We start from the raw sequence: 13,555 nt of genomic DNA, 5'->3' as shown, positions 1-13,555 counted from the left end.
CAGGTGGTCTGGAGCCCTGAGCCTCCCTGGGATTCCTGGCTTCTGCCTCTTCATGGTTTGTGGGAGGAGGTCCTTTCAGGGAGGACTGGGGCCTCATGCTTGATGTTGAGGGTGTGGGAAGAGGACACTGAAGGGTTTAGCACAGGCTTTGGGGTCAGAAATACCCAGGTGCAAATCCCATCTCTGCCACTCACTGTGTATGTTCACTCATCTCACTTCTCCCCCTGAGAAATGGATCTAAGTGATGCTTACTCACCCTGTAGAATTTTATGAGGACCAATATGCGAACTCCTTGTGACCTGCTATTACCATTGAGAGTTGAATAAGTCATCAGAATTTGAGAATAGGACTAGAAAATATCCACTCTTAGAGCTGAAATGGATACAAATTAACAGTATGAATGAGACTGGTCATTTTGGAAGTGACTCAATTGAAATGATAGTTTGGAAATCTTGGACTGAGAAACTGAGGAAAAAAAGCAAGATGGCGGCCAGATGGTACCTGAAGAAAGCTGAAGTCCGGTTGACTGTGTTTATATTTTGTCCTTGGATGATAAGCTGTGTTAGTAGCAGGGATAGTTTATGTGGAGCTGAGGTTGAGGGGCCTAGTGTTTATTAGCCTTGTCTAAGGATGGGTGTTCTGGCTGCAGGGCTTAGAACCCCGAAGGGGAGATGATGGGTCTCAAGTTCAGCTGATTCAGCGTCACTCACACAGACTAAACATTCCTGAGGGGTTAATGAGGCTCCCACCTTGGACTGTGGTGACGCCACAAAACAGTGCCTCACTTTTTCCTGGCTCTAAGAACCCGATCATGCTTCCTCTCTGACAGGGGAAGGGGGCAACGTGAAGGCTTGTGGGGTTTGGGCAGCTTTGGTTGGTCCCCTTCCCAACTGGGTGTACTCAGGATGGCCACACATGTCGATTGGCCTCACTGACATCAGTTGTCTGGGCGAAGTATTTGTCCTTCATCCTGTTTCATTTCCCAGAGTGTCCCACTGCAGCTGAGTGGTGCATCAGACACGGTCTCAGGCCAGTGTAGGCACAACCCCAGACCCCACACAGCTCCTGTCCCTGCCTTCTCCATCCGAGGCCAATATTCAAATAGGAGAAAGCATCTGGACTCTAACTCAGGGGAGCCCGGCCTTCCCAGCCTCATTCACACCCACCCATCACTCAACCTTCTGAGACTTATTTTGATGAATAGCCGGACTCTTCAAATGACAGTATTGATTTGGCATGCTTTGGGCAATAACTTCTGGCTGCAGTGATTTTTAGGTTTTGAATATTTAGCTTCTGGAAGCTCTGATAGAATGCATAACTTTGTAAGTTTATTTAATTCTGAAATGGTAAATCATCATGCTTTAAAAGCATCTTTGCTTCTTAGACATGACTGTCATTTTGCCTTGTTTACATTCAGGAATTTTTTGTTAAGTAGGAAAAAGGATGGGGTTGCTCTTTTCTTCCTTAAAAAGTTTCCTTTTGATTAAAAACTGAGGTACATACATACTCTGTTGTTAATAGTTGTGCGATGATTTTATTTATGTGGTGTAATACTTGCAAGACGAAAGTAGCATTCAAGAATATTTGTCAACATTAAAGGGGTTCTTATTAAAATCTATGGTAATTGTGTCTTTTGTGTTTTTTTTTTCCTGCTTTCAGGTTTTCAACACCCTCGGCACAGATGTCGTGAAGTCTGCATTTGAAGGTTATAATGCTTGTGTCTTTGCATATGGGCAAACTGGATCAGGAAAGTCATACACTATGATGGGAAATTCTGTACGTTGTTTTACACTGTGGGAAGAAAATTTCTTATTATCTCTCTTTGGACTGATAGAATTATCTCTTTTATCTACTTGGTCTGTACTAACTTGCTTTTCATGTTCTGATCATTCTTTAGCAATAAGATAAAACTCAGTAATAAGTTGGACTAAATTTCCTTTGAGAGATTTTAAATTAGAAATAGTTTTAAGTTTATAAGCATGAATAATGGATGCAAGTCTCAGTTCATTTTCCGTTTTTAAAGGCTTTATAATCTTATCAAAAAAGTATGCTGGGCCCACAAGTAATTTATTCTTCTTTTCTGCCAACACAACAGTTTGAATAAAATTACTGAACTCTGTTCTTTTTAAAATTATTCAAAACATATTTTCCCCAAGAAAAATGTAAAAAAAAAAAGAAAATCTAACTCTCTGGTGGGAAGGTACTACATAACTCCAGCATATACATCAAAAGAGAATTACGTAGTTTGTATGGAGTCTATGTAATTACGGAGTATGTAGAGTTTAGTAGTTATGCTGTATAAACTAACAGACATTAAAGTTATACTTACCCCAAAATATGGAAAAATAAAAGCTATACTTTATAGTTTATCTCGTTCTGTGTTTTCTCCAGATCTAGGTAGTATTTGTGTGTTCTACTTATGTCCCAGTAAAAACTCTCTTCACTGCCTGTCAGACCTGTGGCCAGTTCTAGATGTGGAGGTGCGAGCAGAGGGTCACAGGGCTTCCTGCTGGCAGGCACATGGTGTCTTTAGTGCTGCAAGTTTGGTGGCTCATGGAAGGTAGTGGTAGTGCGTTCCTGAAGGAGGGTGGGTCTTTCCAGATGAAAGCATTTGAGTGCCTGTGACCTGGCTTCTTAAATTCAGCCTTTTCCTTTACGGAAGTAGATGGATGCTGTCTTGTGAATCCTCAATGCTGAACAGAATGGAAGAATAAATAGGAGAGTAAACAGTTAGGGTCAGGAGTTTCACATTTCCTTTTATCATTACTTCTCCCTTCCGAGTTTCCCACTGTGCCTTTACAAAAAAAAAAAAAGAAAAGAAAAAACCTCTAAAAAAAATGAAATTTACATGTTGATTTGTTAGTAGCTATTTTACTTAAGTTAAACATTCATAAAGTACTCCTAAATTACACCTGTTTTACTCTGACCTTTCGGTTGAGTACTGTTTGGGTCTTCCTTTTTATTTTCTTTTTTAAAGGAAGAACAAAAAATATGGTGAAAAGCCCAGTTTTCCTTGATAAGAATTGGTACCAACTTAATGGTATAAGGGAAAAAAATCTCTTAAAGCTGTAAAGATAATTCTTTTCTTTTTTTTTAAAAATTATTTTTAATGTTTATTTTTGAGAGAGAGAGAGACAGAGCATGGGCAGGGAAGGGGCAGAGAGAGAGGGAGATACAGAATCCGAAGCAGGCTCCAGGCTCTGAGCAGTCAGCACAGAGCCTGATGTGGGGCTTGAACTCACGAACCCACAAACCGTGAGATCATGACCTGAGCTGAAGTCGGATGATCAACTGAGCCATCCAGGCGCCCCACTAATTCTTTTATTTTTTTGCTGGGGTTGGGGGAATGTTGGGTGAAGGTAGAGAGGGTCTTTGGAGGGAAACACTGAAGCCCTAAGTTTTGGTTTCCTGGCAAGAATACTTGGCTTCATCTTTAGCATCGTTCTGAGGTTTGTCGCTTGTTAATGCTGGCTGAAACATGAATATTCCTGAAGATGCCCACATTGTATAAGTAATATGATGTTATTAAAATCTGTCTAGGAAGGCCAGTGTAGGGATTAGTGCATCAAAGGAGGGACACACTACATGTTTTAATGTGGTCCTGTCACCTAAATTTTAAGACTTATCAGCTACTTTGAGTGCTTACGAAGATTTCATTGGTATTTTTCTTTTCTGCCCAGCATATATTTCACCTTCTTTGGTCATTTGACCTTATGAGCTTTTCCACATTTATTCTACAGCTGTAGACCATCTTGTTTAAAAGTTAAGGAATAGATCTGTTTTCAAGCCAGGATTCAACTGATTAACAGCTGATAGCTGTACATTACCCTAGACCCAGCATGTAGAAGCTAGAAAGCTTCATCCTTTCATTTCAGAGGATGGGAAGCAGTCCCGAGGGGGTAGATGGTGTGTCAGGGGCCTGCAGTGGTAGGCCTGGGGTTGACATGCAGGCCCCTTGAGTCTGAATTCACTCTGGCAAATTGCAGATTCAGCCATCAGTTGCTTTTATTTCAAGTGACAGCTGTGACATTCCTCTTCTACTGCAGGGCGATTCTGGCTTAATACCTCGGATTTGTGAAGGGCTCTTCAGTCAAATAAATGAAACCACCAGATGGGATGAAGCATCTTTTCGAACTGAAGTCAGGTAGGGCCCGTGGCCTGAGTAACTGAATGTGTGAGCTTGGTTGTAGCTTCTCTCTAGGCTCGAGCACTAGATAAAAGATAAGGCCTGTGGATTCCTGAAGGGAGAGGCTGCCTTTTCCCCTCCCGTGCTATCGGAGCTGGAAGTAAAGCTTAAAACACGTCTGTTTTCAGTGACTTTCTTGGGTGCAATTTGGATTAGGATTTGGGAGGCTGGCAAAAAAAAAAAAAATCCCTCTAAGTCAGAAACTCTAACCTAGGATGTTTATCTGAAAGAGAGCGAGCTTTCAACTTAGAAGTGTGTATCCCATTCACTTGCCTTATTCTTTTAGCTAAATAAGGTTTGTGTTATTCTTTGTGTTGGTAGGATCACTGTACACCTAATCTTAAAATAAATCTGGATGGATGAGGAGTCTTTTTCCTCCTTGAAATAAAACCTTTGTGGGGAACCAGTCTCATCATTGGGTTTGAGGACAGACATGGCGATCAGAGGTCTTTATGGCTGGCCCAACCTCTCAGTGGCTGTGTAGCCTTGAACAGTTGTTTAAAACACTCTACACCTCCACTATGTAGCCTGTAAAATGGGGATAATAGCAGTATCTACTTGTGGACTGTTGTAGGGATTAAATGAAGTAATCCACTTAAAGTGCTAAGCATGGTACCTGATAGATATATGGTTACTGTCTATAAAGGTATGTTGCTGCTGTTATTGTTGTCGTTTTGTTGTTATTACTGTCTGAAATTATTTCACTGAATTCAATCCTGTTTAAAATTTTTAGCTACTTAGAAATTTATAATGAACGTGTGCGAGATCTACTTAGGCGGAAGTCATCCAAAACCTTCAATTTAAGAGTCCGAGAGCATCCAAAAGAAGGACCTTATGTGGAGGGTAAGAGCAAGTATCTCACAGCTCTGTTCTTGGGAATTTCCGTAAGAACAGTAGTTTCAGGGGGAAATGTGAGATAATGGCGATATGCAAAAGATTTATCTTTGGCATTTTATTATAGCAAAGATGACATGTGTCGTCACTACAGCTATCACTAGTAAGAATTTATACTTCATTGAGCATTCACTGATTTTGTGGGCTTGCCAATAGATTTCCTCTGGCTTCCAGAATAAGAACTCTCTGGAAACTTGTTTTTCTGTTCTCAGGCAAGATAACCAACCCCGTACGCTGCCTCTTTAAGTGGCATTGTGTCTTAGCAGTATATTTTTACTGACCTTAATGGTGGCTTATGACTGTATGGAGATTATAAGACCTCTCACCTTGAGAGAAGAGCGTTGACAGAGTTTCCTGTGCTGCGGTCCTTGGCATTTGTGTTGTGACACACTAGCTGCGTCACAGACACTTGTGAGGAACGTCACAAGTAACGGTGGGGGAAGGGCTGGCCCCTGCTAATTATTTATGAATAGGCTGGCTCCTCTCAACTAACTGGCATAGGCGTTGAGTTGTGGCTGGCCTGTAGGAATCACAGACATGTGCTTTCCTGTGGCTGTTGTCCTGCATTTGTGTCTCGTTGGAGGCAAGGCTGAGAACTGGTCATGGGCTTAAAGGTGTTCCTGTTTTGGTTGTCTTTTTCACCTGGTGACATCAGGTGTATTAACAGGCCCCATCTGCATTTTATTAAATTTCCAATGAAAATTTTGCCTTTTATGCCCAAAGTAAGGTGCATAACTATGTATTTGTTTTGTGGAGTGTAGAATAGCTATTATTGTTAATAGCTTTTAGGCTAACTGTGCCTTTGTGCTTCCCTTTAATTGTCTTATCAGATGTTAAAACATATTATAAAGCTGGCTTATGAGGAGACAGAATAATCAGACAGAGGAAAACATCCAGAATATGATGTAGATACTTATGGGGATTTAGTTTCTAATAAATCTGAAGTTCAAACATTGGACAAATATTGGTTGTTAAGCTGTCTGGGAGGAAAAAAAAGTAAATTGGCATCAGAACTCAGCTTTTGTACCAGGATAAATGGCAAATGGAACAAATATTTTAATATTGAAAGTGACTACTTTCAATAGCCAATAAAATGGCTACAAGAAACTGTGGGTTAATTTTTTCTTTCAGAAATTTGCAGAAAGGAAGTCTTTTAAAAATTTACTTAAAACCTAGAAACCATAAACTAAGTGTTAAATTTGAAATGGTAAAAAACAAACAGAACAGAATAAAAATTTGGCAGAAATACAGTCAGCAAGGTAAAAAGACAACTTGAAAAGTAGGAAAAATCTTTTCCATCCAAGTTCCAGACAAAGGACTAATTTCCCAATAATAAAGAGATTCCATAACCCAATAACAACAGACTCAACAACCAAGTAGATAAATGAACAAAAGATGTGAATAGACTTCACAGAAATGGGAATATGGATGATTTTTAAATGAAGGAAAGAATGCTTAGCCTCACTCATAATCAGAGAAAAGCAAAATAAAAAAGTCTTCAAGATACCATTTCTTACCTATCCCTGGCAGATGTAAGTAAGCCTAAGACAGTGTTGGGCGATAGACAGTCTCATCCATTGCTGCTGCTGGGTGTAAATTGCCTTCTATGGAGAACGGTGTTTGCAATATCCACCAAAATTTCAAATGTGCTTTGATCCAGAACTTCTGCCTCTTAAGAATTTTTTTTTTTGTGCAGAAATATTCACGTATATCTGAAAAGACCTATGTACAAGATTATTTGTATCGGCGTGACTTGTAATTGCGAATAGAATGTAAACAACGTCTATAGTTTCAACAGGAGACTGGTTAAAATTGGTTATGGTGCATGCATACAGTTGAACACTTTGCAGTCATACAAATGAGTGAAGAATCACCTTAACTGATACAGAATATTCTTCAGTATATTATTACATAGAAAAAAGCAGGATACAAATGGAATTACACACACACACACACACACACACACACACACACACACACCCGTGTATGTAATTGCCTGCATATCTATGGGTTATTTTTAGAAGAGTATGGAAAAACTAATTACATTGGGTTGTCTGACACAGGGAAGTGAGAAGTGGGTTTAGGATGGGTGGTGGGAAACCCTTTACACAGTATATCTTTCATAGCTTTTGATTTTAGAAACATATGAATGTTCCCAGAAAATGAATGACACGTTTTTTAAAGGATTAAAAAAAATGCTCTCGGGTTTTGCACGAAGCTAGTGTTTACGTTTCCCTTGCTATAACTAATGCTCATGAGGTCGATGATGATAGCTAACGTTTATCATAAATACCCTATGTGATAGGTACACATTATCAGAGGTGACTGGGGCTCAGCGAGGTTAAGTGACTTGTGCATAACCATGTAAGTCCACTGGTAAGCAGCAGAGTAGGACTTGATCCCCGAGTCTGTGTTATAAACTGGCACACCATAGGAACAAGCAAGATCTTTAAACAAGTCAGCAAATTTGTACAGTTGTGTGTTATTTCCTAGGGGTAAATTTCTTATTCTGTTTATTGTATATTAGGGAGATTTCTTCAGCCCCCCGCCCTCTGCTTTTTTCCCAGATTTATCCAAACATTTAGTACAGAATTACGGTGATGTGGAAGAACTCATGGATGCAGGAAATATCAACCGAACCACAGCAGCGACTGGGATGAACGACGTCAGTAGCAGGTCTCATGCCATCTTCACCATCAAGTTCACTCAGGTGAGGGCAGCTGGGGGGCCGGCTGGCTCCATCCTCGAGGTCTTTACTTGGTGATTAGCACCAGCTGAGGACCGATCATTGTTGAACCAGGAGCAGCAGCAGGCAAAGGTGATGGCCTGTCATCTCCTTGTTAATTAGAGACGAACATGTGTTGTGTGCAGTTTCTCCGTGGTTACAGGCACGGTCGTTTGAAATATCCAGATGTGTACCCTCAAGAAATAGTTAGCAGGCTTCAGCCCTGTTCTAGACAGAAAAAACTTGCTTTTTGCATAATTAAGCAAAAGTTTTCAGTGTTGTGAGCTCTGTGGGAGATAATGGATTGCAAGTCAGACCAGCTGGAGGCCAAGGTGAGTAACTCATTGTGGTACATTATCGCTCCATGGCACTCGCCCCACAATGTTGATTATGATTATTTGAATGATATTAAAAGGCAACCAACGTTTTTAGGTACCAGTGTAAGAACTATTCTGATTACGAGGTGAAGTGTGTTGTGACTGTGTGTGGAATTACTGAAGGTAAATAGTTTAAGACCTAGGCCAGTAGAACAGATGAATGCAAACACGTAGGGTCCTCTCGGGACTTGAGCGTGTGTTAGGAGTTTGGGGATGTCCTGGCCTATGTTAGCCATTGAACATATCAGATACAAAAAATAGTATTTTATTCAGGAGGGGAATCCCAGACCAAGAAAATAAAAAAATTCTCAAAAATCAGTCAGAACAACTCCTAATAAATGCTCCACATCTTTACCTTTTGTTACATCTTTGCTTATGATTTACTGTAGTTTTTTGGATTTTCTCCTTCTTTCTGGTTAATGTGAATTAGGATATGGCCACCTCTGGTTTCTAAGAGGCTTACATTTCTATCAAAATACGGTAATTTCTTTTTGGCATTTTGGCTCAGACTGTTAAATGCAGGTTAAAAGTCGTTGGGAAGGTAAGATTTTGGTAGAATCCAGAAGCAAGGAATACACTATTTAAGGTTTTCAGTGTTTTATAATTTGTGAAACAAGTTTTGACATTGAATAATGGTCAAATGGTCTTTTAACAACTGTCTACGTTTATCGTATTTTGGAGAGCCATTGTGCTTGGAATGCTGAAGACTCTAGATGAGAACAAAACTACTTATTTATTTACTTCTATTTTCTTTGTTGAGTGCCCACAGTGACTTGTGTCCTGTTCTACTACAGTCAGACTTAGTAAGCCTTTGTTGAGAATGACCGAGTGATTTGAGTAATGGAACAGATATCTTCAGAAAGTTTAAGAATTACATATGGTAGACTTCTGGTGTATTCAGTTTCATTTGGAAGTTTCTATAACCAGTAAGAAGGCCAACGAAACAACAAAATTAAAAACAAAAAACAAAAAAACCCCAAACCCTACCCCGAGAGATCACAGTGAGAAGTGGAAAATAATTAGAATTTGTATCACAGACAACATCAGGGCTCTTTACACCTCTTCAATTTTGCTTTTCTATTTTGCTACAGGCAAAATTTGATTCTGAAATGCCGTCTGAAACCGTGAGTAAGATCCACTTAGTCGATCTTGCTGGAAGTGAGCGAGCGGATGCCACCGGTGCCACTGGGGTCAGACTGAAGGAAGGGGGGAATATTAACAAATCCCTCGTGACTCTGGGAAATGTCATTTCTGCCTTAGGTGGGTTTCTGCTTGTCCCCTGCCCCTCTTACTTTCGTGGTACTGTATTAGCACAAAGCAATTATGTATAATGTTTGTGTTATAGTCTGAGAGGATAGCCTCAAGGTTTTCTGAAGCCAAATTAGAGAAAAAAACTTTACTCCTTTTTTTTTCTTCTTCTTCTTCTTCTTTTTCTTCTTCCTTCATGCAGCCGATTTATCTCAGGACGCGGCAAACCCTCTTGTGAAGAAGAAACAAGTTTTCGTGCCTTACAGAGATTCTGTTTTGACTTGGCTGTTGAAAGATAGCCTTGGCGGGAACTCTAAAACCATCATGATCGCCAGTAAGAATTTCAAGTTCTTGTCCTCAGCATATAGTGTTTTATGTGAACTACCTGTAGATGTGTAAGTTTAAAGTATCTCATTAGGAAGTAGTGCCTTTTTTTTAAATCTTAAAAAAGATAATAGTTTTTCTATCTTGAAGAAAATCGCTGTGATCCCTGTCTACACTATCATATTATTAACTCTCTTTCCTGTTTCCTAGTTAGATAAACTTGCCATGTGTTGTGCAAATGCTCCTGCATTTTCACTCACTGGAAGAAGTGTAACAGAAAAAGATGTACAAAGGGTAGACAGTTGCTTGGAAGAACTCAAAAACTTTTAACCCGACTTTCTTTTGCCTTTTCTCCTCTTCCCTTCTTGTCTCTGTGTCTCCCCCATTCCCCAGGCCATGCATTAATGGTAGAGAAAAGGGATCTAACCTAGGGTATGTACCCCAGATACAACTATCTAGTTGCCTGAACCCTAAAGGCTGTGGTGGGGGTTCAGGGGGGTGGTTAACCAAAGCTTTAGAGGAGAAGAATTCACTGATCTACTGACTCTTTTGAAAAGTAATAATGCCATGGATTTTTGCAGGTGGTAGTCTTTGCCGGAACTTTTAAAAGTATTTTAATTTCTGTGTAGTATTGAGAAGTACAAATAGTCTTAAAATCTTCTTCCTATATTTTCAACAGAGAAAACTCCTTACTTAAAGCACAGTGGAAAGTCTCATATCTCATTTTAGAGTTGGTTAGATAGCTAGCTGATTCTAGACTTAAGAGGAGCAAAATGACATTTAATTTGGTATAGTGAGCACCTTTCCTATAAATCTTAGATAATTTTTAATATTCATTACCATGGCAATGAATATTTAGTCTATCCAATGACCCGGGGTTAATCTGACTTTTAAATTACAAACCAACTTTGTGTTAAATGAAACACGGAGTGCTGGATAAATTATTTTTTGAATTCATTCTTCACAGCCATTTCACCTGCTGATGTCAATTATGGAGAAACCCTAAGTACTCTTCGCTATGCAAATAGAGCCAAAAACATCATCAACAAGCCTACTATTAATGAGGACGCCAACGTCAAACTCATCCGTGAGCTGCGTGCTGAAATAGCCAGACTGAAAACGCTGCTTGCTCAAGGGAATCAGGTTGGGTTTTTCTGAGATTTATGGATAATTTTCTTTGAGTAATGACATCTATTTCTAGATCTTAATGAGACAATTATCGCACTCGTTGTATTGATTTGAGTAAATAAGTGCTAGGTAAAGCTTTGAATGAGTTAGCCAGTCTCCTTTACGTTACCCTCTCCTTGGCCTTTGCATTCATTATGGGCTCTGTGTGTAAGATTTCATCCACGAAGCCTGAAATTATTAAGTATCTAATAGTTATCAATTATGGATGGAAATTTAGCATGCAATAGGATTAGCCACATAATCTCCATTAGTGGAAGGAAATTGAGGTGCTTGGAATAAGATTTAAAATTCTACCCATGCATTTTATGGTTTGAAAATGTACTTTGACAGAATGAAAGACTTGTTTGAAGACCTTTCTGAATCTATTTTGTATTGCCCATTACAGAGGTGGTTATGGTGATACAGTGACATGTGTGACACACCTGTAACTGGCTGAGATGATGTCCTTGAGGCCTTGCTTGATTGTCCAAATGGCTTCATCCCAGGATGTTTTGGGATTCCAGTGAAGGGCCTTTGTCCTTGTTTTTTCACAGTAAACTTGCTTATCTGTGTAGTGTGCACGCAGAGTTACGTTCTTTAATGAATAGTGTGACTTAGGTTCTGATGGGTTTTAGATACTGTTGTAAAGAAAGTCCACCCTTGAAAGAAAATCAAGGATAGCTTTTTAAAATATTGGACTTAGATTTGAGTTAGAAATAAACAAAGATACATTTCTTCCCATTTTCCTAACCCATACATGGATGTCTTAAATGTATTATTTGAAAAAAAAAAAATGCTTTTCTTTAGATGCAGAGTGCCCTCTCTAGAGCAGCTTTTCATCTAGAAATGTATAGCCCTTGAAGCCCTTGACATACCATAAGTGGTTTGACCCATAAAACTATTGGCAGAATAAAAACCTCACTGAGTTTCCTGCATCCTGAAATGTACCTGACAGTTTATTCCCGTCCGATGGCAGACAGCATTTGAATAGGAATTCTTCATTGCACTTAAAAATATCTCCAGGGGCACCTGGGTGGCTCAGTCGGGTGGTTGAGCAACCGACTCTTGATTTCTGCTCAGGTCATGATCCCAGGATTGTGGGATCCAGCCCCACATCAGGCTCTGCACTGAGCGTGGAACCTGCTTAAGATTCTTTCTCTCTCCCTCTGCCCTTACCCCACTGGCGCGTGTTCTCTCTCTAAAACAAAACAAAACAAAACAAAACAAAACAAAACAAAACAAAACAAAACATTCCACATATATTTTACTTTTTGATGTGGACCTTTCCTGTGTGTGAAGGCAAGTTGCCAGAATGAATAGTCCAGCTGTATATGATATTATCAGGCTCCCCTGACTTAGGACATGATAGTCATTTTAATTTGTTTTTTTTTTTTTTTTTTTTTTTTTTTTTTGTCATTTTAATTTGTATACCATGCTATTGGGATCTTTTTTTTTTTTTCTTTTCTTTTGTTGTTGTTTGTTTGTTTCTTAATTTTTTTAAAAAACATTTTTTTTTTCAACGTTTTATTTATTTTTGGGACAGAGAGAGACAGAGCATGAACGGGGGAGGGGCAGAGAGAGAGGGAGACACAGAATCGGAAACAGGCTCCAGGCTCTGAGCCATCCGCCCAGAGCCCGACGCGGGGCTCGAACTCACAGACCGTGAGATCGTGACCTGGCTGAAGTCGGACGCCCAACCGACTGCGCCACCCAGGCGCCCCTGTTTCTTAATTTTTGAGAGAGAGAGAGAGAGAGAGAGAGAGAGAGAGAGAATGAGAATGAGTAGGGGAGGAGCAGAGAGAAAGGGAGACACAGAATCTGAAACAGGGCTCCAGGCTCTGAGCTGTCAGCACAGAGCCTGACGCGGGGCTCAAACTCAGGAATGGCGAGATCATGACCTAGGCTGAAGTCAGACGCTTAACCAACTGAGACACCCAGGCGCCCTATGGGATCTTTTTTCAGTGTCATAAAAATTTTATTTATCTAAAGTGAACACTTAAGGATGATTTGATAGGATCACCCACACTATTCTATGTGAAGGGAAGTATTTGGACGATTATTGGTGTGACTTGTTGTACTTAATGATTTACTAAGTTGCGGCAATGAAGGAAAAGAAAGATGAGCCTTTTTTTTTTTTAATTTTTTAACGTTTTATTTATTTTTGAGACAGAGAGAGACAGAGCATGAACAGGGGAGGGTCAGAGAGAGAGGGAGACACAGAATCTGAAACAGGCTCCAGTCTCTGAGCTGTCAGCACAGAGCCTGACGCGGGGCTTGAACTCACGGACCATGAAATCATGACCTGAGCTGAAGTCGGCCGCTTAACCGACTGAGCCACCCAGGCGCCCCAAGATGAGCCTTTTTAAATGAACCTGAGAAAATCCTTGAAGGAAGCCTTATCATACAGACAGAAAAGTTTAATTTATTAAAAGTTTTCCATATTCTGTCTGAGGGATGTCTTGAGACGTATTGTGTGAGCCAGTTGCCTTTTATCTTCTTTCGTGACCGAGGGCTGCTGCTGTAATTGAAGGAGTATTTTTGTGGGTGAGGGTGAGGATGGAAGAGATAGTTAAGTCTATTTTAGAGCACATTGAAGATAAAATTCTTTGGTTAACTTCATACGTTATAATAAAA

At 39.9% G+C, this 13,555-nt stretch overlaps 1 protein-coding gene across 5 annotated transcripts in view; it reads left to right on the top strand.

The window, feature by feature from the left end:
• The window catches only part of KIF16B (kinesin family member 16B), a 290,777-nt gene that overhangs the window by 45,982 nt on the left and 231,240 nt on the right, over window positions 1–13,555 (top strand). For all 5 annotated transcript variants that reach the window (XM_030310126.2, XM_030310127.1, XM_030310125.1 and 2 more), the window contains exons 4-10: window positions 1,660–1,776; window positions 4,047–4,144; window positions 4,920–5,029; window positions 7,648–7,790; window positions 9,274–9,442; window positions 9,633–9,764; window positions 10,722–10,897. In XM_030310126.2, coding sequence (XP_030165986.1) covers window positions 1,660–1,776; window positions 4,047–4,144; window positions 4,920–5,029; window positions 7,648–7,790; window positions 9,274–9,442; window positions 9,633–9,764; window positions 10,722–10,897 — 945 coding nt within the window. The remainder of the gene's footprint in view (window positions 1–1,659; window positions 1,777–4,046; window positions 4,145–4,919; window positions 5,030–7,647; window positions 7,791–9,273; window positions 9,443–9,632; window positions 9,765–10,721; window positions 10,898–13,555) is intronic.

This window comes from Lynx canadensis, chromosome A3, assembly GCF_007474595.2.
Source record: "Lynx canadensis isolate LIC74 chromosome A3, mLynCan4.pri.v2, whole genome shotgun sequence".
NCBI lineage: Eukaryota > Metazoa > Chordata > Mammalia > Carnivora > Felidae > Lynx > Lynx canadensis.
Note: the sequence above shows the minus strand (reverse complement) of the source record. Positions and strands in the feature narration are given on the sequence as shown.